General features: G+C 50.3%; 1 protein-coding gene across 1 annotated transcript; it reads left to right on the forward strand.

Annotated features, from left to right (window-relative positions):
• The first annotated feature begins 15,844 nt into the window (after positions 1-15,844).
• DMRTC2 (DMRT like family C2) lies at positions 15,845-25,834 on the forward strand. The gene is made up of 9 exons (XM_027858175.1): positions 15,845-15,906; positions 20,833-21,042; positions 21,464-21,621; positions 21,983-22,062; positions 22,280-22,439; positions 22,722-22,830; positions 24,635-24,695; positions 25,074-25,254; positions 25,713-25,834. The coding sequence occupies exons 1-9, from the start codon at positions 15,845-15,847 to the stop codon at positions 25,832-25,834; spliced, it is 1,143 nt and encodes a 380-aa protein (XP_027713976.1).

The raw sequence follows: 25,834 nt of genomic DNA on the forward strand, positions 1-25,834 counted from the left end.
GAATAAAAGAAACATTTACCAAATATTAAAATATGAAAAAGACTACAGCTAATTTAAGCCCTCACCCCTTAGGGGCATTTCACTCTCTTGAATTACTCCTTGTGGTATTCACATTCAGACTCTGCATTCACATTCAAACTCTTGGCATGCTGTGATCACAAAGTTTTTAAGTAATGTAGACAAAAATGAAAAAGGAATACATTTAACTCTTATCTCTAGGTCCACATCTTTCTAGATTTTTGGTGCAGATGGGAAACTTCCAAGTATATGTGAAAAAAAAGTAACAGGGTAAGGAGTGTTCACTCTCCCCTCTCCCTGATCAAGCTTTTGGATTAAAGGAATTCTGGGTGGATGAAGTTCCCTAGGAATTAGATTCAAAGCAGCTCACGGTCCTCATCACAGTCTGAGAGATGCTGATCAAGACTGCTCAAATCCACATGCCTGCTTTGGCCCTGACTATTCACACCTCGGCACTGCCTTTACCTCAGCCTCCAATTCAGTTATCTCTGCAGAAGAGGAAAAGAACAAAGTGCAGACACCTTCCTTTTATCTTCTAACACGGGCTTCTGTTCTCAGTAGCAAAGAAAGGACCATTGTGATCTCAGATGGGGGTTGGGGAGGGGGTGGGCCTGGGAAGTAGGGCAGTCCTGTTCTGTTGCAGAATAATAGCGTCTCCACCTGCCTCTCTCTTTCCGTGAATCCTTTCCTTGAGTGCAGAGGAAAAGTTCCAGAGATAAAAGGGCAAAGATAGCTCTTACCAGGATACATTCACAAGACCAAGTCAATATCCATTTATATTGCTTAAAACTTTTCAGAATCACAGAGCTGGGGAAAGGGGCCTTAGAGGTTATCTTGTCTAACCCCTTTATTTACAGGTAAGGAACCAGAGGCATAAGAAGATTACTTGCCCAAGTTTATGGACCAAGTTAGTGACAAAGCGGACTACAAGGCAGGTCTCCTTGCCTCATATTGCTATTTTTCTCCCATTAGACCATAATGCATTGCAGGACCGTTGGATTAGTAACAAAGCAGGAGCACTGGACCCGTTGATCTCCTTCTAATCTTGATTCTGTTCATCTGTGAGTTGTTTTTCTCTCTGGAGTCTAAGGTATGTACACAGATTGTACTAGATGGTTTCCTCAGTCCCTTTTGACTTTGAAACTATCCGATTCTGTGCCTGGAAGATCCCCAATACTGAGTGAATGAATGAAATAAGAAGCATTTATTAAGCACTTATTGTATGCCAGGTATGATGCTAAATGTTGGAAATACAAAAGTAAGACTGTCCCTGCCTTCAAGAGTCTTTTACAATCTACTAGGGAAGACAACACGTACAGATTGCCAGGAAAGGGAGTTTTGGTCTAGCAAATCATCAGGATGGTGAGTTGATCCTTGGTGTAGATGATTGACAAACCCTTAGAAACAATGGTGGTATGGGTTTGGTGGTTGTGCCCAGAGCAGGAGAGGGAAAGTAGCAACAAGAGAAAGGGAGACATACAAGCAAGGTAACTGGGCAGGTGACTGGGATGCAAACAATGGTCTGGTGGGATAGTTTCTGGAGGCCCAGGTCTGGAGTGTGCTGTCCAAGGTGACGAGAAGCAGAGCAACATAGCTTGGGTCGATGCCTGGATGGAATGGGAAACAGAGTCTGGTCTTTGGCCAGCTAGATATAGTGGACCAATGAGTGTTCACACTCACCAAACGAGACATCTCAGCTCTAGGGAAAGAGTTCTGAAACCTCAGAAATATTGTAAGGCCTCCAACATGCTGGGTAGAGCCTTTATGGTAGATTTCTAGAAAGGTATAGACAAGGTTGGCATGAGATGAGAAGCCACTAACGACTGAGATATGCATCGGCAGAAGAAACAACCATCCTTCATCCCTCCCATTAGAAAAAGGGTATTTCTCTAATTCAGCTGCCATCTCTTTGCAGATAACTCCCATTGATCCAGCCCTTGTATCCTGAGCACCAGTCCTGAATCACCAACTGCCTATTGGATGGCCCTACTTGAATACAACATAAATATCTCTAACTCGACATGTCCAAATCAAAATTCAATACTTCTCCATTAAACTGCCATTAAACCTCTCCTGACTTCTCTGTGTCTGCCAAGGACACCACCATTCTTCCAGTTTTGCATTGCATCCTTAGCACAATCCCCAACTCTTCATCCTCAGTCACTCTCCATATCCAATCAATTGTTACATACTGTCATTTCTAATTCTACAACATCTCTCATACACTTCCCCTTCCCTCTACTCACAAGGCTATCACTCTAATTTAGGCCCTCACTATCTCTTACCTACACTATTGTGATAGGCTCCTAATTCATCTCCCTGCCTGTAATATCTTCCTTCTCCAATCCATTGACCATGAAGCTGTTAAATCGATGTTCCCAAACATGGGAACCATGTCACACTCCTGCTCAGGAAGTTACAATGGCTCCCTATTTCCCCTAGGATTAAAAACAATCCACTTAGCATTTAAGGACATTCCAAATGTTGGAGGGAAAATAGGTACATTAATACATTGTTGGTGAAGCTGTGAATTAGTCCAGCTCTTCTGGAAAACAATTTGGAAGTATGTAAAAAAAAAAATCTACTAAGTTTATACCCCAAAAAGATCAAAGAAAGAAGGAAAGGACTCATATGTACAATGAATTGGAAACTGAGGGGATGCTCAACAACTGGGGAACAGCTGAATGAGTTATGGTATATGAATGTGATGGAACAATATTGTACTATAAGAAATGATGAAGGGGATGGTTTCAGAAAAAACCTGGGAGGACTTTTATGAACTGATGCAAAGTGAGGTGAGTAGAAACCGGAGAACAATATTACAAAGATAACCAACTTTGAAGGACTTAATAGTGCTGACCAATACAACGACTAACCAGAATTCCAAAGGACTCGTGAGGAAACATGCTACCCACCTCCAGACAGAGAACGGAAGGACTAAGAGGAAGACTGAAGCATTTTTCCTTTTTTTCTTTTCTTTTTTTTAACATACTAGTGCTGGAATTTATTTTGCACGGGAGTTTTGTTTTTCTTTTTATGCCCTTCTTAATGGGTGGGGATGGGGAGAGGAAAAGGAGATAATTCAGAACAGAACATAAAATAAAATTGAATTTTTTTAAAGCATTCAAGATCATTCACAATAGAGCTCTAATCTAATCTGTCCCTCCAGGCTGATTTCACATTACTCCCTTTCACACAATCTACATTGCAGCCAAACTGACCTATTTTCTGTTCTCCATACACGAAATTCCATCTCTTGACCACAGACCTGTGTTCAGGCTGCCACCTGTGTATGGAATGTAATCCTTCCCTCACCACCTGCGCCTCTTAGAATCTTTAGCTCTCTTTATAATCCAGCTTTTGTCAGCTACAAGAGGCCTTCCTAATTCCCCCAGATTCTAATGCTCACTTTCCCCCAAATTTACAAATACATAACCCCTTACATATTTATATACATATATGTGCTGGGGCGGCTTGGTGGTGCAACGGATAGAGTGCCAAGCCTGGAGTCAGGAAGACTCATCTCCCTGAGTTCAAATCTGGCCTCAGACACTTATAGCTGTGGGACCTTGGGCAAGTCACTTACCCCTGTTTGCCTTGGTTTTCTCATCTGCAAAATGAGCTGGGGAAAGAAATGGCAAACATCTCCAGTATCTTTGCCAGGAAAACCCCAAAGGGGTCACAAAGAGTTGGACTTGACTGAAAAACAACTGAAACACTTATATACAGACATATAGGTAGATACACATGTGTATGTTTAGGATATCCACATATACTATATACACACGTAAGTATATATGTGTGTATATACATGTAGCGTGTGTGTGCACATATGTATAGCAGTGATGGGGCAGGCAATGACCAGGGGTGTTTAGACACTTTATTTGCCGTTTCTTCTGGATTCATTGCCTAGATGGGTTTCCCTTCTGTATTGAGAGTTGTATGAAAGGATCTACAATTCTCTATAATTTTTAACCCCATGTCCCCAGTCAGAGGCAGCACTTCTGACCAAACACCTTTAATACTAAGGTCTTCCTCTTCTCTAGGGGTGCTTGCCCTCAATTTCCTCTTCCCATCAGTTTTCTCGATAAGTACACCCAGACTAGTAAATGCCGGTGGATAAACATTGTTTATAAATACAAAGAAAGGCAAACAGACTTTCCCCTTGCCCGGAGGGAAAGACTTCAGGATCCTAAGAGGAGAGAAAAGAGATTCAGAATTACCTCCCCAGGGTGAGAAGGAACAGGAAGGGGCTCAACCCCACCACATCAAATATTCCTGGGGCCCCTATTGTCCAAATGGCCTCAGTAATCCATCCAGTCTCCGGGCACCTGATCTGAATTATAAGGGTCCTCCAGAGGTGTGGCTAATTATGTTCCTCCTCCAACTTTGCAGCCTTTCTGATTCATTCAGGGGACTTGACATAAAAGCTTCACCAGGTCTGGCCAGTTTTCTGCAGTTAAATTAGTTGTCTCTTGTCAGCTTTTTCTTTGACTAGGTCCTGGGTTTTCAAGGACCACTCCCTTACATATATTTTGTATGTATTTTGCACATTAGAACATAGACCTTCAGAGCTGGGAAAGGTAATTGTATTACTTAAGTGAGTTGTGTTTGAAACATCTTGGGTTCCTTCCCCCAGTGATTTCCTGGACCTTTTTATAGCCACCAACAAATGCAGGAAAAGGCAAGGAGCTGGGAGTGAATCACTTGGGTTTGTTAACATAAATGGAGCTTTCAAAAGTTATGTTAATTAACTGCCTATTAATTTAAAATTGTGGCAGTGGGATATTTATAGTGAGTGAATTACTTTATGGAAGTCATGGCCAAAGTGCCTGACAGTGGTTCCTCTATGGTCCGTGAGCCTGCTTATGCAGAGGGTCTGCATGGGGGTCATTCTGGAAAGAGGACCCACCCCATCTCTTAGGTCTATGGGGATCAGGACAGGTAGCAGGTACTGAAGCCACCGCTCTAATGGGAGAGACCTGCCTGAGCCCAGGCAGAGACAGTGGGGCAGAGTACCAAGCAGAGAGAGATTCCTCGCCAAGTCTGATTGATCCCCAACCTTGAATCCCCCAGTGACGCAGTTCCCAAAGCACTGGGAGCTGGAGGGAAAGTTGGCCACCCATCCCCCTTTCCCTCATTGACTTTGGAAGTGGGGCAAGGGTCATTGTCCTCCAAAAAGATCACTCTTTTGTACTGACTTTTTGTACTGGCCCCAGACTGGAAGCTGGGAAATCTCTACTGGAGAGACCGAGGGGGCCTGAGGGTTTTCATGCTGTATCTTTTGAATTCTGAACTGCATTCAGTGAACACAATCTATACTGCCAGCGCCTGTTACTTTGGGTGAGACTCAAAGAAGAAGAATCTTAATGGGATGGAGGCCAGCTGAGCCAGTTTGGATAAGTTTGTAAAATATTGTGGGATGATCTATCTTCTTTGTGCTCCTTGGATCGAGGAAGGAAGAACTGAGCAGGCACTGGAAGGCTAGGGGGATGGGGGTGGGCAGGGGAAGGGGCTTCTTAGTACATGCACAAAGATCCAGGAAATGGGCAACATCCTGGCTTGCCTCTGGAAGGGGCCTTTCTCTGGATAACTACTGTTCCCATGTATGTGTTTGTCTCCTGCTGGTCCAGTGTCTCCCATGACATAGGCAATGGGAGTATGGGAAGTTGAGGGAAAAAAACTCTTCTCTCTCCCTCTGAGGGGGTTGGCTCTAAGTGACCACTTGGGGAGGGAGAACTTAAGCTACCTGAATCCTGTGGGGCCACAGCAGCTAGTCCAGAAAACTGATATAGGAATCATCAGTGGCAGAGGTGGAGGGGCCTTAGAACAGGGAATGTCAGAGGTAGAGGGGCCTTAGAACAGGGAATGTCAGAGCTGGGAGGGCCTTTAGAACACAGAATGTCAGAACTGGGAGGGCCCTCAGAACAGGGAATGGTAGAGCTAAGAGAAGGCTTAGGACATGGAATGTCAGGGCTGGGAGGGCCCTCAGAACAGGGAATGTCAGAGCTGAAAGTAAAAATAATAGCTTTCCTTTCCCTAAGGCTTTTGGCATATAAAGCACTTACCTTACCTCTGTGTGGCAGATAATACAAATACCATTATCTCTGTGTAGTCCCAAAGATTTCCCTTCACACGTGTCCCACTCCCCCAAATGCTACCCCAAGTTTAAGTCATGTTGTGGTTTTGAGTCAGCATTCTCTAAAAATCATGGCTCATGAAACCCCCACCAGTGTGTTTCATTTACTAGTCAGCCAGAAGACATATTGGGTCAGAGCAAAAGATATTTAGTTAAATAACACAGCAGGATTAGTGGCAAAAAGAGCCATGCACTCAGGGGAAGACTTTTCCACCAGTTCCCAAATCACCAGGGGGAAAGGGACACAGAGAGGGAACACATGTAGGCAAGAGCACACCCACTGAGAGAAGTCATGTGTGTGTGTGTGTGTGTGTGTGTGTGTGTGTGTGGACGTACATATAGCCAGCATACCCCAAACTTCCACGTGTGTCTGGGAAAATTCCCAGGCACTCTATTGCAGAGCTCTAAACATCCTCTGTGATGACTCTGGGGGAACTGAAGTCTCTGCTACGCACTTCTCTCTCCTTCCTCCCTCCCTCTCTCTTTCTGCTGAGATTCTCTGACAATCTGTACTCCCCATTCAAGGATCTCTTCTAGTTCTGATGTCCTCTGTGTTCTGTGTGCGTCTATACCAAAGGTAACTCTTTGTCTTCATCATGACAGATGTGCATCTTTCCCCTGTCTCATATAAGGTGGGTTTGGACCCTGGGGAGGGGAAGAGTTAAGGGGCCTCTCACTTATTTGGGTATAGCTCCTACTAGGGGTGGGGAACCTGCAGCCTCCAGGCCACATGTGGCCTTCTAGGTCCTTGGGTGCAGCCTTTTGATTGAGTCCAAGTTTGACAGAACAAATCCTTTTATTAAGGGAATTTGTACGGTGAAATTTGGATTCTGTCACAGGGCCACACTTGAGGACCTAGAGGGCCACATGTGGCCTCGAAGCCAAGGGTTCCCCACCCCTGAAACTCTCTATCTACTACCCATTGACTTTCCCAGGGAACCTTCCCATCTGCTCTCAAGCTCTGTACCCCAGACCCTTTCTCCCAGATGCCTCTGGGAGGACTCAGTGAGGCTCTCACCCACCATCAGGTAGGTTCTAGGGTACGGCTACCACTATGGCTCACAAGTCCCATCAGTGTAGTTCCTGTTAAAATTCATCTGACAGACACAATTAGCTCTTAGAAAAGGCATTTAGTAAGACAGCTTTGTAAGGCTAGAGACCGCAGAACCTCCCCTCATAACACGGAGGCTGATATAAAGCCCGTAGGAAGAGTGGGTACAAAAAAGAGTGGGCCAATGACAGTGGGGTGCACACATGGGGAGCACACATGGCCAAGGCTTGTCACCCAGCCCCAGAGTCCCTTCTGTGTTCCTGCAGTCCTCTGGGCTGACTGAGTTGGTCTGGAGGCAAGGTCTCAGTTGTGCCTCTAAGTTTCTGTCCACTCCACAACTACTGGATGGTACATGTGTTCTCAGACTGATGACTGTTCCTAAGGCTTAGTAAGCCCCACCCTAGCCCCAAGGCCAACTGCACTGGCCTTCTAACTCTGGCAGAGAGAGAGGTGTTCACACTCTGTACAGGAATCATTGGGAGTTAACACCTTATTACCAGATCTACAAGGGGGGTCCAGCGACTGCCCCCTTTAACTCCATCTGTGGCACTGACTTGGCGGGATGGAGTGCACACATGCACACACACTTACAACGACAGTCTGCAATCTTCTGACCCTACAGGGAGATAGGGCTTTAGAGAATAAGACAGAGAGGGCATATAGGACAGGAGAGAGGACGGGTGAAAATGCAATGAGGAGAAAGAAGAGGAGGAACGAGAGTAAGGCACAGAAGGGGAGAGATAGGGAAGGAACATAGGTTTATAAGATCACAGATTTATAGCTAGAAGAGAACGACTTTCCCATTTCGCAGATGAGAAAACTGAGACCAGGGACTTGCCCAGGATCACCCAGCTAATAAGCATCTGAGTTAGGATTCACATCCAAGGCCTTCCTAACCCCAAGTTGAGTGTTCAATCCACTACATCAGCCTGTTAGAGGCCCCGGGGGACGAAGGTGGAGGAGGGGATGGTGGCTCTGACACTGAGCTGCCCTGAGGGCCATCATGGCTGGTTGATCCATATTCCAGGCTGAAGCAAATTTGGGGGCAGGGGCAGCCCAAGAGGATGGGGACAGGCTGGATTGAGAAAAGCATTTGGTCGACCTCAGAGCAGAAATGGAAGTGGCTGATATTTCCCACCGAGCCACCCCCTCCTGGCTAATGCCAAGATTTCCCTCAGGAGGGCTCCTAGGTGGTCAGCCTGGGGTGGGAGATGAAAGGTGGAGGACCTGGATATCCAAAGGGGAAGAGAGGCCCTTCCCCCTCCAGGTACTGAAGCCTTGACTCGTTATAAGGGAGTGAAATTTCACCTGGGACCAAACCTGGCCGAGGAACCAAAGGGCCTGACACTGAAAACGTGATCCCCTGTGAGGCTGGGGAGGTGGGTCAGGAGACTGTGTTGATCCCAACTCCAACCCCCTCAAAGACCCAGAGTTATTCTTCTCCCCGCCTTGAGGACCCAGCCATCCGGAACCATTAGCCCCTGAGCCCTTGGAGACCCAAGAATCCTGATCTGTAACCTGTCTCCTCAGGTGCCTGTGTGTACTAATCCTCTAGCTCTTGTCCCCTCAGGGACCCAGGAGTCCTGATACCCCATCTCTCACTCCTCTTGGTGACTCAGACAACTTGACTCCCCAGGTGGGGTGCCAGACCTCAACCCCTCAAGAGTTAGCCTTCCCTGACTTTCCAGCCCCTGCCCATTCAGGGATCCAGGTGCCCAGGCCCCCAGCTGCCACCTCTCTCTCTCTCTTCACGGTCCCACGGCATCATCATCAGCAGCAAAGGGTACCTAGGGGCTGAGCCCCACAGGATTGGGTCTCCTACATCCAGGTCTGCTACGCCAGCCTGTGTAATGACATCAGCAGCAGAACTTCCACCCTGAGGCTGCCTCCCTCAAGTAGCTTGGGACCTGAGGGAGAGGAGGCCCTGGGGAGAGACAGGAACATGCGCTGGGAGAGATGCCGCAGATCCTCTCTTTGGAGGGAAATTCACCATTGGCATGGCCCTGATGGGAGTCAGGGGCTCTGGTTCTAGTCCATCTCTGCTTGTGGGTTGCTTGGGCAATGCCATTCAATTAAATTTTTTTTTTTTTGGTGAGGCAATAGGGGTTATGTGACTTGCCCAAGGTCACACAGCTAGTGTTGTCATTCAATTAATTTCAACAAATATTAAGCACCTACTCTGTTCAAGTCAAGAGGCATCATAAACTTCAGTGGATAGAACTGGAATAAATAAGATCTGGACTCTCAGATACTTGCTCTGGAACTGTGACCAGACCACTCACCCCCTCATGATCCCTGGTGATGCTCTAAGACTGCTAACTCTAAGTTAGAGATCACTGCTTGGTGTGGGTGGAAAGCAGCTCCCACTTCAGTAATCCCTTACATGATAACGTCACAAACCCAAATAGGCAAGGCACCTGCTGAGCAGTGGATGTGCTGAGACAAAAACCCAACAGTCCCTGCCCTCAAAGAGCTTATATTTTATTGGGTGGAGGGAGAGATACAATGTGTATAGAGAAATAGACACATAGGTAGCCTTTGTTAGAGACATATACAGATTGATGAGAGAGAGAGAGAGATTGATGATTGATGATGGACAGATACATGCATAGAAAAAAAGATGGGGGCAGCTAGGTGGCACAGTGGATAGAGGCCCTGGATTCAGGAGGACATGAGTTCAAGTCCGGCCTCAGACCAAAGACTTGACACATACTAGCTGGGTGACCTTGGGCAAGTCACTTAACCCCGATTGCCTCACTAAAACAAACAAACAAACAAACAACAAAGATAGATTGACTGATGGATAGATAGATGATGGATAAATGGATGATTAGATGGCTAGAAAGATGGATGGATACAGATCAATAGAGGACAGATAGAAAGATGGACAGATAGATGGAGATAGACTGATGGATAGATACCAAATAGATAGATGAATACATAGACAAACAGATGGATAGATAGATAGATAGACTAATGGATAGATAAATAGATGATGGATAGATAGACAGAGCACATGCACACATCCATATAGACATACAGTAATTTCCAGAGAGAGCATTAACAACTGGGTGAGGTCAGAAAAGGCCTCATGGCTCTTGAGATGCCCCTTAAAAAATGCCAGAAGGAGGAAGTGAATTGCAGAAAAGGGGTCCACTTGTGCAAAGGTGATGGGAGATATCCAATCATGGATGAGGAACATCTGGCAACCCAGGTGGACAGGAACAGAGAGAACATGAATCTAGAAAAGTAGGAGGGAACCCTACTGGGGAGGGTCTTAAATTCCAAGCTAAGGATTTCATATTTTGTCCCAGGGCAATCGGGGGCTATTTAAGATCTTTGAGTAGGGGAGTGACATGATCAGATTTGTGATTTAAGAATATCCATTTGGAGGCTGTGTGGAGAATGGGCCAGAGAGACGAGACTGGAAGCTGAGGGAGCTGGGGAAGGCTTTTGCTTAGAGCGTGTTGCATTTTGCAGTGGCAAGAGGCGATAAAGGTAATGGTCCTGGGCTCTGTCCATCCTCCCCACAGTGAATATGTCGGAATGTAGAAAGGTGTTGGGAAAGATGCATGGAGTGGGGAGGGGCCTTTCTAATACTGTCTCTCTTCCACCCCCAAACAGCTGACCCAGTCACCCTCCCCCAGGGGTCCTCAGTGCCCAACATGTTTGGGTCTGAGATCTTGCTGGAGCAGAATTCCTTCCCCTTGGATCCAGAAGGATCCATGCATTGTTACAACGGAAACTTCAGTCTCCATGGAGTGACATTCATCGCCGGGGTCCTACGGAGGCAGGGGTCGGCTCGGAGGTGTGCATCTGTGTGCCCAAAGGCCCAAGGCAATTGAGCCTTGAGTTGAGTTTGGGGGAAAGGGAGTGGGAGATCAGGACACCTGGGTCTCTAGTTGTGGATCAAGAATGTGTTCTCTTGGGGCAGCTAGGTGGTGTAGTGGATAGAGTACCAGTCCTGGATTCAGGAAGACCTGAGTTCAAATCTGGCCTCAGATGCTTGACACTAGTTTAAAAGCTGTGTGACCCTGGGCAAGTCACTTCACCCCACTGCCTAGCCAAAAATAAAAAATGTGTCCTTTCTCTCTGTGCCTCTTCTCTGTCTCCTTTTCTCTTTCTTTCTCTTCTTCCCTCCGTCTCTCCCTTCCTTTCTCTCTTTGACCCTCTACTTGCCTCTCTTTCCCTGTCTCTATCTTTCTCTTATTATCTCTCTTTCCCTTTCTCTCTTTTTTGGTGTCTCTTCAATTTTCCTTCTCTCTCCCTCTCCTTGCCTTTCTCTCTCTTTGACTCTCTGTATTTCTCTGTGTCTGTCTCTATCTTCCTCTCTCACTCTCTGTTTCTCTGTCTGTGTCTCTCCTTCTGTCTCTGTTTCTGTCTGTCTGTCTCTATCTTTCTGTCTCCCTCTCCTTCTCCCTCTCATCTCTCTGTCTCTGTCTCTCTCCTCATCTCTGTCTCTGCCTCTCTTTGTCTGTCTCAGTTCTCTCTGTCTCCCATCTCTGTCTCTCTCCGTCTCTGTCTATGTGTCTGTCTGTCTCTCTGACCATCCTGGTTCCACTGGCCATCCAATTCACCTACGAGCTGTGGCCTTCTGGAAGGGATGTTGGGCCCCCAGCTGTGGCAGAGAGTGGCTAGACAGAACTCCCGAATGCCAAAGGTACTCCCACTGCCTTCCTCCTTCCAAGCAGGGGTGAGGGGAGGGCTGCTCCTGGCCCTTGGGGAAATCTCCCTCTACCCTGATGATACTCACTCCCTCAGGCCTCCTCAGGACCCTCCACCTCCTGGGCCTATGGCCTCGACTTCTCCATGACTCTATTTTATTTCCCTGTGATCAAGACCTTAAACGTTAATGTCTCTGGAATCTCCTGTGACCTGCTAAGCCCAGCAACTGAGTCCTGGGTCTGGAAGGTGGAGGTGGGGAGGGCAGGAGGGGGGATCAGCTGGAGGATAAGCACCCCTTTATTGAACCTGTGCTGCTGCCGGAGGCCAAGGGGGAGGCAGCAGGAGGGAGAGGGGCCAAAGATACACCCAAATGCACTGAGTATGTCTTGTCAGATGGTAGCTCTCCCCGCCTCCAGTTCTCCATACTGGATTCACCCAGCATCCCCCTTCCCTTCATTCAGTGACATCACCCTCACACATCCCCCCTTCAGTGTTCCCGTTCTAAGGCCCCTCCCAGCGCTGACATTACCTGTTCTAAGGCCCCTCCCAGCTCTGACATTCCCTGTTCTAAAGCCCCTCCCAGCCCTGACATTCTCTATTCTAAGGGTCGTCCCAGCTCTGACATTCCCTGTTCTAAGGCCCCTCCCAGCTCTGTCATTCCCTGTTCTAAGACCCCTCCCAGCTCTGACATTCCCTGTTCTAAGGCCCCTCCCAGCCTTGACATTCCCTGTTCTAAGCCTCCTCCCAGCCCTGACATTGCCTCTTCTAAGGCTACCCCCATCCCCCTGCCCAGCCCTGACATTCCACTTTCTTAGGGGTAGTATGATACAATAGAAGAGGGTCAGAGGGCCTGGGTTGAAAATCTGCATGTGTGACCTTAAACACTTCAGCTTTATGGGGGGGCCCCCCACAAGGGTCTTTCTAGCTCTACCTCTAGGACCCCAGGGGACCTCTCAGCTACTGAGATTAGCATTGACTGACTGGCTTGAGGGTGGGGCCCTTTGGGGACCTGCTGCATTGGCACCTCCTCTGTATTCCTCCCCCGCCTAGTGACCCCAGTCTGGATTGTGCACCCCTCCCCTAAGATGAATGAGATGAGAAGAAGCCCCAGCCCAGCCCCGGAGCAGCAGAGCCCTGGCCCTAGCTCTGGGGGGCCTCCAGCCCTCTGGAAGTCTGAGTGACCCAGGAAAGGTATCTCACTGTCAGTGACTGAGAAATGTGGTCGTCACAGCAAGTTGGAAGCTGGACGGCGTCCAAGCGTCAGTGGGGTCAGCCCACCCGTCCTAATCCTCGCAGCTCCCCCCCAGCCCTCTCCCCGTGACTCCTGCTTCTGTTTCTGGGCCAAGGAGAAGAAGCAGAATCTCTCTTCCGGGGACAGACCCTGGAGACCTGGAGAACAGCTCCTTTGACATTCCCAGGCTTGTCTGCGGTGGGCATGGCACCCCACTTTCTTCTAACGATCCTCCCGTGGGAACAACCTCAAGGCTCTTCACCACCCCCTGGAGAGGGTTTCCAGGGTATCCATCAACAGATATTCCTCCCATGAGGGTCCCTTCCTTCTGCTATCTTGCCTGGCCTCTCTGTCTCTCCTCTGTCTGTCTGCCTCTCTGTCTTTGTATCTCTCCCTCTTTCTGTCTCTGTGTGTGTCTCTCTCCTTTCTGTCCCTCCTCCCTCTCTCTTCTCTCTCTGTCTCTGCCTGTTTCTTCCTGTCTGTCACTCTGATTCTCTCTCTCTGTCTCTGTCTGTCTGTATCTCTCTCCCCCTCCGTCCCTCCCTCTTTCTGTGTCCTTCCCTTTTGCCTTCTTTCTCCTCCCTCCCTCCCTCTCTCTGTCTCTGAGTCTCTGTCTCTTCCTCTCTCAGCTATGGGGCCCTAAGAAAACCTTTCATTTCTATTCACCCCGGACCATCAGCACCGCTTCCAATCTAGCCTCCCCAACTGAGAATAACCCCTAGGGACGTGGGACCCGCCCCTGAAGTTAGAATTTAGAAGCCCTAAATGCCCCTACTTCCCCATGCAGCCACAGCGCTGAAGCCCTAAAAAGAAATTCTTTTGGCCAAAGCCCTCGGCCCCGACACACAAATGGCCCAGCATCAGAAGCGGATATGCTCTTTTCAGCATGTATCCTCCAAGGGCCACGGCACCCTTCCATCTGCCCTGAAGCTTAACCCCTTCTCAGTGCTGTCTTTCCCTTCCAGAACGGGGGCTCCCGGAGAGCACAGGTGGCTGTACTTTCCTCTTTGTAGCCCCTGCGGCAGGGTGCTTGGGGTGCATGGAGAGCCGGTCTTGGGGTCAAAAAACTGGCCTTTGTCTAATACTACCTGTGTGACCCTGAATGTGTCACCTAACGTGGTGCAGAGAAGGTGCCCAACAGCCTGGGTAGTAGGAGGGTTGTGTGCCGGTGAAATCATGTGCCCGGTTCCTAGGCCTCTCCTGGAGCAGACGGGATGAGGGGCGCGACAACTGTCTTCAAATATTTAATAAAAACATCAGTCTTCGAGGTAGGATAAGCTAACCGTCTAGAGATGGATGTGCAATATATACTATATACGTATTTATGCATATATGTAGATATGCATACGTGCACATACACATATATGTGCATAGGTATGCCACGCAGCACAATTATTGATTTTTTGGTGCTCAATTAAGGAACATTTATGAAGCACCTACTGGGTGCTAAGCACCGGGGATACAGAAGGAGGCAAAAGACAGTCTCTGTCCTCAGGGAGCTTACAGTCCAGGGGGAGGAGACAGAGGCTCAGAAAGGCCGAATGGTTTGTCCAGAGAGGCCCAGCCCTTTGCTGCTGGGAGGATGAACTGAGGGGGATATCTTAGCTTGCAGACAGACATACTGTGCTAACGTCTCACTGCACACAGTCATTTTCCAGTGGGGAATATCTCTGCCTCCTTGCCATGTGGAGCTGGCCCTGGGTTCTGAGGTGGGGGTGGGGGTCTTCCATCTACCCTAAGACCCCTGACCCCTGCCCCCAAGAACAGAATACTAGAAATAGAAAAAGAGGCCAGTCCCTGCTCTAGCAGCGTCCAGCCTCCAAGGGCAGTCTGGACAACAGGAGAAAGCGTCCCTTCTGAGGACCCGCCTAGCCAAGCAGGCAGAGGCTGGCCCTCTGGTCACTGCTCTGTGGCCAGGTCAATGCAAGCTGGCCCCTCCCCTTCTGCAGACCCTCTAGGAGCTTTGGCCGGGCTCTCCGAGGGAGATCCCACCGGGTGGTGCCCAGCCTGACATCCTGCTGACCAAGCCTGGGGGTGGCCACGTGCCAGACCCCCCCCCCAAGAGCCAGGTCCTGCCTGCCCAAGAGGGCAGAAGTGGGGGAGGGGAGAAGGGACAGACTAGGGGGGGGACTGTTCTCATTATTAGTTATCATGAGTCCTAGTGAGTATTATAATCAATATAATGTATTACATTATCAATAAACGCAATTAATGTATTCACTAATGTGTCACTGGGTGGTGATACTACACTACATCACGATGGTTATATGATTGGAGTATCCTAGAAGAGGGGGCTAGGCGGCAGGATGGTCGGAGCGTGGGATTGGGGGGGGCAGAAAGATCCCAAGTTCAAGTCCTTGTTCAAGTTCGTCATTCTTCAGACATTGACTGGCTGTGTGACCCCCGCCCCACCCCCCCTCGCAAGTCACTTCACTCTGTGCCTCAGTTTCCTCATTGTGAAATGCGGCTAATGCTAGCGCCTGCCTGCCTGCCGGGGTCGTCTTGAGGACAAACAGATCGTTATTTGTAAAATCCTCGGCCATTTTGCTTTATAAATGGTAGCTCCTCTCCACCCCTTCTCCTCCCCCCGGGCGGGGTGAGCCTGGTTCGAACTCGGCTCTCGATGCCCCATTGGCTGAGAGCTGGAGAGCGGGAAGGTCGACTCGATGTCCCATTGGTCAGTGGCAGAGCTCGGAGGCGATTGGTGGAGGCTTCGGAAGGAAGACGACCGGCGGAAGCGATGGCCCGCCCCCTGGCTCTCGGCTCCACGTCCCCCTCGAGCCCGTTTCCTCGCAGGCTGAGGTAACTGACCCGGCCACGCCCCGCGTGGACGCTGGCCCTCGGCCCCTCCCCTCGTGATTCCATCCCACCCCTCCCCCATGCCTCCCCCACCCGGTGCTTCCCACACCGTCACCAGTGTGACCCTGTCCCCCATTCCCCTTCTGCTGTCCTGGTGATTCCTGGTTCCGCTCCCCACTTCACGTGACCCTCCCCGCCCCCATCCCACGCTTTCCCCCGTGACCCCCCCCCTTATACCTGCCTGCCCCCTTGGGGCTGCTTTCCAGGTAGTCCAAGAGGTTTTCGGGTGCAATGAAGCCGTGGCCGGCGTACACAAAGCTCTTCGGGGATCCTGGCTCATTCTTTTTTTTTTTTTTTTAAGTCAGTCAGGATTAAGTGACTTGCCCAAGGTCACACAGGTAGTACGTGTCAAGTGTCTGGTCTGAGGCCGGATTTGAACTCGGGTCCTCCTGACGTCAGGGCCGCTGCTCCACCCACTGCGCCGCCTAGCTGCCCCCCGGGGCGTTCTTCAGAGGGTAAAGGTCCAAGGTCACAAAGGCTGGGGAGACTGCGGGCCTGGGACAGGGAGGACAGCGGGGAGCATCGGGGAGGCCTGGAGAGAGGGAGGAGAGGCAGAGGCGGACAGCCGGGCGGCGGGGCGGCGGCGGCGGGGCAGCGGGGCAGCTCTGGGCTCTGCCCAGTCAGGGATGGCCGGGGCTTGGCGGGCAGCCGGTCAGGGTGGGGGAAGGGCGGCCGGCCGCCCCAGTGTCGCGTTCCTCTGACACCTGAGGCTTGCGAAGAGCTTCACTCACCGAACTGCGTAGAGAGAGGCGAATGTCATTATTGTCATTTTATCATCACCTTCCTACTTCGGCATTTCAGCGGGTGGCATAGATATGAGTGCCCCCTCCCCGCGCAGATCAAAACCCAGCTGTTCCTTAGCCTCTGGGATTTCTTGCCCCTGTTAAAGGAGGTAACATTGGGAAAGCACTTTGCCGGCCTCAAAAGCCTGTGTACTGGCCAGTTCTGGTTTTCATTGTGCTGCCTAGGATATCCCCAGGCCCCAGAGGCCTTTCTCTGGGTCTTCTGTTCTCCAGATCCCAGGGCACCGCCCGGCTGTCCATCTGGTATCTTTCCCCTGCTGCATGACCAGCCCACCTTTCTCCCACCACGCAGCTGCACCGTTTAGGCCACTCAGGATCCCTACTCTATGAGGCTTGTGGCCTTTCAGGATTCACGGCCAGATAGCACAACCGAGAGCATCCTGGTGTTTAGACAGATGGCTTTTTGTGTCAGGGTACAGTTTCGGATCATTGAGCACGATCCAGTGGCTTCAATGCCCGCACTCTTCCTCCTGTCCGTGCCCAGCCCGGTTTATTATCCTTCTTCAGTGCCTGTCCGAGAGAAATATACCGAGAGGCCCAGTGGCCTGCCCCTACAATTGCGTGCCGTGGTCTGTGCGGTAGAAATTCTTCACGCACTTGTTTGTCTGATTTTTTCCTTTGTGGATGGAGAGGGCAATCTCTTTTGAGTATGCCTGGATCTTATTAATTCGATGGGGGGGGGCCTAATGCAATCAGAACAAGGTCATTGCCAAATGACGGGAGCAGCTGCAGGGGCTCATCCTCTCTGAGAGATTACTCTTCTATTTAGAGGCCTAGCTGGGTAGGCTCCGAGATAGAGGCAAACACCCCTAGAGGGCAGAGGTCACACTCTTTTATGGATTAGTTGATATTGATCACTCATGATTAGTTTGAATAAAGTTATTCCTGTGGCTGGCTATTAAAGTACGGTGTAAGACTTTAACATATGCATGGGAGTCTTATACTTGTTGGAAGAGAGCCTTTAAGGCAGTTTTGCACTACCAAGTCAAATGCCTTTTTATAATCAACAAACAGTAAACACACAGAGACCTTGTAATATCTGTCTTTCGGTCAATTGTGTAGCTGTAAAGATGTGGTCTGCTATAGAAAATTGACTGTGAAAGCCTGCCTTTTTCCTTGTCAGATTTTCATCAAGAATGCCCTCAATACATGAAGTTCATTCTCATGAAGATTTTATAGAGATGAGAAAGTAGGCACATGGGTCAGTAGTCGCTGATGCCTTCTCATTCGACTTTTTGGGTAATAATACCATTTGAGATTTTTTTTTCCAATTGTTTGATGTCTTCCCTTCTTTGAGATCTCAAAAATCAATCCTTTCAGCGCTTACAAAATTGTGTTACCTTCAGCACAGATTTCTTCTCTGTGTACTTAGTCCTGTCCAGCCTCTTTTTCTGCCTTCTGCTTCTGAGATACCATTTCTGCCTCCTCATAGAGCTCATCTGGTAACAAAGCCCAGTGTGGTGAGGCCACTGCTATCAGAGATGGGAATGGACCCCTAAAGGAGTGCTGACGTTTTCTCCATTTTGCTTCCATTTCTTCTCCTCCCATTTTTATCTCCAAATGCTCTTGGGACCATCTGGCTTGGCTTTCTGAAGATTCATGTTCCCCTTCACTGCCTCTCACTGGTTTGGGGAGGTGAGACTGTGCATAATTTGCTTCTACCCACACCTATGATGGCTTTTTCCCCCCATTCTTCTCCATGTTTTGCAGATGAGCTTGTTCCCTAAAGTTTGTGGCAAAGAGAGCAAATGTTTAATTGCTGTGGTGTTTTCTGGGCTCTTTTGGCCCCCATTTTGTGGTCACTGTTTATTTCATTAAACTTTTATAAGGAATGGTGATAAGCAAAATCACTAACTTTACCTTTATCCATTTCCTATTTTTCAGTAAAAGTAGTTCATTCAAATAAGTTAGGTTGGAGCTATTGTAATTGCAAACAGTGTCTTCATATCTTCAGCCTTTCTTTTAATTTGGTGTTGATTTTGACCTTTGCTTCAGCTGATTGATGTCTGACTGGTTTTTAATGACTCCATGTAAATAAGCAGTCATTTGCTCTCCAGCTGTAATTATTTTAGTTTTTTATGATATTTTGTGGTCTCTGACCTGTCTTCCAACTGTCTCCTTAGAGAAAATATTCATGCTATTCAGCCACGATGGTAGTCTGCAAGCCTTTGGTTGCTTTTACACCTCAGCGTGGTCCAGCGTGGGGTTTGCCCTCTCTCCTCACGCCCCCCTCACGTGAGGGTCTCCAGCATATACTTGAATTGGAGGACTTGGTCAGGATCGTGGTTTCTATCATTTTGTCTCTACTTTTTCATTCTCTTCAACCTGTGTTAACACATATGCTACAGCTATCTTTGGAATGGTCTTTGGCTTGGGCTGGCCCTGAGTGAGATGGCAGCTCACACAGTGTTTCTTGGTGCCTTTTGGTGCACAATAAAATTAGTTGCTGTGTCCGACTCACTGAGAGAACCTGTGAGAGCCTTTCCATTTAGCCACACCTTCCTCACGTCTTCTGCTTTTGACTGTAGTGTGGATGTCGCCATTTATGTGACTCGCTCTCTAGTAGTATCTCATAGCACTGGACAAAGATGTCACATTCAGAGTAGCAACAGTAAAATGAAGGTTTCAGGTCAGTCTGAAAATTGTGTGATCCTTCATCCCCTGCCCCTTTACCACCTTCCTCAGTTGTCCTTGCAGCCCCAAAGGGAGGGAGGAACAGAGGCCCAGGGATGTTAAATCAAGGTCACTGGGTCCCGTGAATATATATTCGGTGCCTTTTCCATCAGATTGTAAAACACAGCTCCCTCCCAAAGCTTGGTTTCTGTTGGCATGGCCTCCGAAAACTCAGGGGCTCATGGGATGGTGGCTGCACATTTAGCCCCAGCTCTGTGCTACTCCTGGGCCCTAATGAGGCACCCAATTCAGCCTGCCCGTATAGAGAGGATTTAGAAAACTAAATCATATCGCAGGTAATACCAATCAAGAGGCAGTATGATATAGTGGATAGAGAAGTCAGCCTTGGAGCCAGGAAGACCTGGGTTCTAGGGCCATGGCACCACACTCTCACACACACACACACACACACACACACACACACACACACACACAGGCAACGTGATTCGGGGCATGACTCCTCAGTGCAGGCAACTCACTAGAAATAATAATTATATCATTTATATGATACTTTACAAATATTATCTCATCTTCTCAACAACCCTAGGAGGTAGATGCTATTATTATCCCCATTGTACAGATAAGAAAACTGAGGCAGACAGAGGTTAAGTGATTTGCCCAGAGTCGCAGAGCTAATAAGTGTCTGGAATAATTAGTTGTTGAGCAGGTGCTGACCAATATTGACGTGGAAGTCTTTCTATACTTGGGAAATGACAGGTCCCGTCCAAAGCAACAACAAAAATGTACCAATCATTATATTATAATAATAACTATTACAAACATATCAGCCACACAGTGTCATGGATTGAAGGCCAGACTGGGAGTCAGGAACATACACAGTCACTAGGTGTGTAACAACAGATAAGTCACTTAGGGACCAACTGAGACTACTCCCTCCCCCTCCCACCCCCAGCCTATCAGGGCCTCGGGTAACTCGCTAAGACTATGAGTTGCCACCTGTATCAGTGAAGGGGGTTTCCATACTGGGAGTTTCCTACATCAAGGAAAGTATAGCTCTAAGCCCAAAAATGTATTTGAAATTATGTTATTTTATTATAATTATAATGAATTAATGTTATGTATACCATATGTCATACTGTTTCCATGTGGTTGTTATAATTATTCCATCCTGATATAATTTTATTCTACTATTTGGTTAATTATAAATACCTGGGTAGGGGGTACATATTGAACATGATTGAAGAAAGGGGAGATACAGGAAAGGAGGTATATGTAGAGAGAGTACGAGTGTCTAAGGCAAAAAGAGGGCAGGCTGGATGGGGGCAGTGGCTGGGGACACTGTCCTTGTGACCCCCCCCCCAGGGCTCAGTGAATGGCTGGGCTGGGATCCTTCTGGTTTGGCCTCTGTTCTCACTCCCTCATCTTCTCCCAGCTCCATGGAGGCAGATGGGGCACCTAGTGTCCAGAATTGCCCTTCAGACTCTACCACTGGAGATGGGGCCACACCCCCCACCGGCCAGCCCGCGAGCCGTGCCCCAACCTGTTCCCGTTGCCGCAACCATGGCATCACTGCTGCTCTCAAGGGCCACAAGCACCTGTGCCTCTTCCAGGACTGTGAATGTCATAAATGCATCCTCGTCTTGTGAGTGTCCCAAGAGTGTTCTCATCCCTGGGGGGAGCTAATGCCCTAAGCGCTCCCTTTTTGCCTGTTGCCCCTGTATATGGGTCCTAAGGGGGGGCACAGCCTTCCCTGAGGGCATCAGCCTTTTGTCCCCTCGCTATTAAATCACTTCAGCTTTTATCCCAAGTCTTAGGATCAACAGATTGTAGCAGTTAGAACCGAGAGAGCATCTGTTCCCAGCCCTCTCATCTTACAGATAGGGGAAACCGAGGCCCAAAGAGGCTCAGTGACAATTATACAGGTAGTAAGTGGCAGAACAGGAATTTGAACACAAGTCATCTGACTCCAAATCCCAGAATCCTACTGTAGCTGACCACACTAAAGAATGCCTTTCAATCTTAAGCCCTATATCACCACTGACCTTTGACCCTTTCTCTTTCAGGGAACAAAGGCGTGTCATGGCTGCCCAAGTGGCTCTTCGGAGACAGCAGGAGGCCCAACTGAAAAAACAGCTGAGCCGGGGCTTCCTGAGAACTGGGGGAGCCCCCCTGGAGATTTCCAACCATGGAAAGTGGGGGCCTGCCCACCCACGGGCACTTGGTAAATGTTCTCCCTCTGGCTAAAGGAGGAAGAGAGGCATGTGCTGGGGCAAGAAGGAATCTGGGGGCGCTGGGTAAAGCATGACATTGGAGCAGAGTGACTTGGGAGGCCGGACACCTGGGGTCCCAGCTGCGGCTCTGTCACTGGCTAACTGTGACTTTAGAGGGTCCCTCCCCTCTCCAGCGTTTCCCACTCACGCTATGCCAAAATGGGGGTGAAAAAGTCTGCCCCTTGACATGACAGAAACACCTACTGCAGATGAGCAATACTGTGACTGGTTGTAAGAGATTATAATGATGGGGTAGGGGAGAGTGGGTATCTGAGGAGAGGAGTTCCTACAAATGTTTCCTATCATTTCCAGCTGGGAAGGAGAATGTGAGCCCCCAGCCTGAGGGGGCCGTCCAAGGAACTCCCCTGACTCTGCTGACACCCCTTGAAAAGGTAAGGTGGGCCCCCAGTTCAGACACTTCCCATCCTCCCTCTGGGGTCTCAGCCTGGCTACTGCCTCCCCTGTCCTCTGTACCTCAGTCTGGTTCCTCTCTACCTTCCTCCATATTCCCAGCTGGGGCACCATCCACCCCTTCCCCCCATGGCTCCAGTCTGGTCCCTATTCACTCCTAGCCACCCTTGCACCTGCCTTTGCCCATTGCCTTTCCAGGAGAGCACCCCCCGGACCTTGCTGCTAAGCAGGCCATTGGACACCGTGCCACTGTCCTGGCGTCCTGGGCCCTGGCTTTCCCCCACCCTGTCAGTGTCCCCCCCACTTCGGTGTCATCTGCTATACCAGGAGCCTGGCATCGCCCTGCACCCATTCCCCGGTGAGAAAGTGGGAGTCGGGGTGGGTTGGGGATTGAGGCCCATATCCTCCTGTACCCATTCCCCAGTGATTGGGAGGGAGGATCAGTACCCAGACTGGGGAAGTCCCTGGCCCTAACCCCACCATCCCCATGTCCATTTCCTTGTGAGACAGCAGAGGGAGGGAGGGGCTGGAGAGAGCAGGAGCTGTGACCAACCCTGCTAGATGCACAAGGAGCAGGTTCCACCGGGAGGAGACCCAAATGCTGACCCCATCCCCTTCTCTCCTTGTCCACCTGCGCCAGGCTTTGACCTGACCAACCACGGAGCCCTCCCAGTCTGCCCAGGACAGTGCCAGCTACTGATGGCCTCCATGCCAGGGGAATCCTCTGGGCTTTCCAGCCTGGCCCAGCCGTGAGTCCTGAGGCCCTAAGCTGTGGGTGGGAAAGAAGAGGGACTGTGTGTGTGCATGTGTGTGTGCACGTGTGTGTGCATGAACGTGCATGAGTGTGGACCATAGGATCTAGACCTGGAAGGAACCAGCCCATGGAGGCAGCTGGTGGTGCCACAGTACACAGAGCACCAGGCCTGGGGGCAGAAGATCCGAGTTCAAAACCTGTCAGATGCTTTCTAGCTGTATGACCCAGGGCAAGTCACTTAACCTCTGCCTGCCTCAGTTTCCTCATCTGTAAAATGGGGATAATAATAGTACCTGCTTCCTAGGGTTGTTGTGAGGATCAAATGAGATAATCATTGTGAAGTGCCCTGCCCAGTGCCTGGCACATAGTAGAGGCTAATATACATGTTAGCTCTTCTCATTGTGGTACCACCATCCCTCCCTCCTCCCCACATCTTACTTACTGGACCGTGCTCCCGGCCAGCAGGGCCTCAGACTGAGACAGCTTCCTCCTCCTCTGCCTAGGTCTTCTCTGAGGGTGGCCTTCAGGGCCCTCTTTTAGGAGCCCCCCTGACCCCCTGCAGGTTTTCCCAGGGCCCGGTCTCTGCTGTCTTTCACCCCATCACACCCCAGTGCGGGTTATATTTGGCTGCCTCTGCACCCTGTCTCTGCCGCACCCCCCCCATGTGAACTCCTCACAGGCAGGGGCTTCGTGAATGTTTAGTGGAGGAGGAATTGCCAGACGCAGAGGCAGAGGGACTTCCCGTCCCACGCGGTGACGGACAGCCGGAAAACCTGGGTTCTCATTTTGGTTCTGCCCCTATTTCTCTGTGGGATCTTGGGCAGTTCTCCGTTTGGGGTCTTAGCATCTTCCTCAGTAAAAGAAGCAGCTGGCAGTGTCGAGGCCTGCCCCCTTGGCTGGTGCAGGGACAGGCAACGTTCCCCAGCCACGGCGGCGGAGAGGGGAAAGTGCTAAATCATTGGTGGTCAGAGGGCCCAGGTTTGAATCCTGACTACCCCTTCCTAGCTGTGACCTTGCTCAGTCCCTGCATGCCTTTGGGCCTCAGTTTCCTCAGGTGTAAAGTGAAATTAGACTGGATGATAATGATTATAACAATATGCATCAAGAGCCTTAAGGTTCAGAAACTGCTCTCATAATCATTATCTTGTGTGTCCTCATAACATCCGATGGAGGCAGGTGCTATTATTATCCCCATTTTGTAGATGAGGAAACGGAGGCACAGGGAGCCATGACTAGCCCAGGGTCACACAGCTAGCAAGTCTCTGAGGCTGAATTTGAACTCAGATCTTCCTGACTTCAAAACCGCTGCACCACCCATTTGCCTAGGTTGGAGACAGATTGTGGAGTCAGTCATTCAGCATCTACTGTGTTCCAAGCACTGGGAATAGAGTGAAAGGGAAGAGACAGCGCTGGCTTTCGAGGAGCCGGGGGACACATGGAGGATATTAAATGATAAACTGAGGAGGTGTATTTCCTCCAAAGGGTTTTGGAACAGGGGAGCAACGTGTTAACAAGGAAGGTTATTTTAGTAGTTGGGTAAAGCATGAACTGGAAAGAGAGACTAGAGGCAGAGAGGCCAGTTGGGAGGCCATGGTGATAATCCAGAAAAGAGGTAGTGAGAGTCTGAACCCAGGTGGTGGCTGCGTGAGCCGAGATAATCAGACCAGCGCGGGAGACCTTGTGAAAGGACAATTCACCGGCCTTGGCAGGGAGCTGGATGTGAAAGGGTGGGGGGCGAGGGCCGGGAGCCAGCCTCGACTCTGAGCTTTCCCTTTCCCTTTGCTCCTTCCTTGTTCCAGATGTGCAGCATTGATTCTCCAGCCCTGTGGCCTCCCAGACCCCCTGCTGCTGCAGCCCCAGGTCTAAGAGGGGAAAGGGGTGGAGGCCCCAGGTGCCTGGGTCCTGCAGGGAGGGACAGGGCTGATGCCTCAGTCTTGGGGGAAGAGGAGGCCGGAATTCTGGAAACCTGAGGTTTCTTAAGGGTTTAAGGCAGGGGGGCCCAAATATCTGAATCCTCGAGGGCCTGGGGCCCTGGTGGAAATCTGGGCTAGAAAGCTTCGCTGTCTGCCCCAAACAGGATGTTACATTAGACCAGGGAGGTGAGAACTGGGGCCTTGGGGGAAGGAACAGCCAACGGGAAAGAACTGGAGGCCAGGGAGGGCGAGCAGGGATGGCGAAGGGGAGCAGGGCACTGCGGGAGTTTCAGGCCAAATTCTGCCTCCCTCCCTTCTTCCTCAGGCCCCAGCGGCCTCCACCCTGGCCTGGACATCGGCCTCTGAAGAGCACCAGCTGCAGCGGGAAGCCACCGAGGCCTTGGTGGGCCTGAGGGACTCCTCCCTTCTCCCTGGGAATCTGCCACCTGCTGCTGATCCCCCCACCCCTCCCCGGGGGGCCCCGCCCCACCCTGGCAGCCCCTCAGGTATGGCTGTGGTTTGGGACAGGGAGGGCTCTTTGGAGGGCAGAGTCTGAGTGGGAAGTCGGGAGGAGCCCAGGGCAGCTGGGCAAAGCCAAGAGCTCAGGGGGCTGGGTGTTCCCAGTTGGGAAAGAGAAGTTGCGTTGGGGCCGGGGAGTAAAGTGGAGATCCTGGAGGCCTTGAGTGCCAGACTGAGCAGTGTGGACCAGAAGACCCGTGCTCTGTTCTGGGGCAACAAGACCCTGGTAGGATCCGAGCCAGGCTGGAGGGAGAGGAAGCCACTGGCCAGGAGGTGAGGGAGAGCAGCAGAGGGGTAGAGGCCTGGGGCCCGCTGCGAGCCCGGGGCCAGGAGGGCTGGTGTTTAATCCCAGCCCCATCTTTGCCAGCTCTGGGTGACCACTTATACTGCCAGCCTCTGAGAGGCCCGTGGAAAGAGAACCCACCCCTACCCCTCCCACCCCCAGGCCTGGCTACCCCCAGGGAAGGCAAGGAAGCTCAGGACGCAGGGTCCTCGCTGCGGCCCAGCCTGGCCCCCTCGGTGGCCCTGCGCATTGGTCGCATTGGATCCATCTCCCTGCTGGGCTGA

Source organism: Vombatus ursinus, unplaced genomic scaffold (genome assembly GCF_900497805.2).
Source record: "Vombatus ursinus unplaced genomic scaffold, bare-nosed wombat genome assembly UNPS02012758.1, whole genome shotgun sequence".
Lineage (NCBI taxonomy): Eukaryota > Metazoa > Chordata > Mammalia > Diprotodontia > Vombatidae > Vombatus > Vombatus ursinus.

Coding starts and splice junctions, on each gene's coding strand:
- DMRTC2 (XM_027858175.1), top strand. CDS start 15,845: ATGGCCCGCCCCCTGGCTCTCGGCTCCACGTCCCCCTCGAGCCCGTTT. Junction 22,831..24,634: donor CTTTCCAGCCTGGCCCAGCC/GTGAGTCCTGAG, acceptor TCCTTGTTCCAG/ATGTGCAGCATTGATTCTCC. Junction 25,255..25,712: donor CCACCCTGGCAGCCCCTCAG/GTATGGCTGTGG, acceptor TCCCACCCCCAG/GCCTGGCTACCCCCAGGGAA.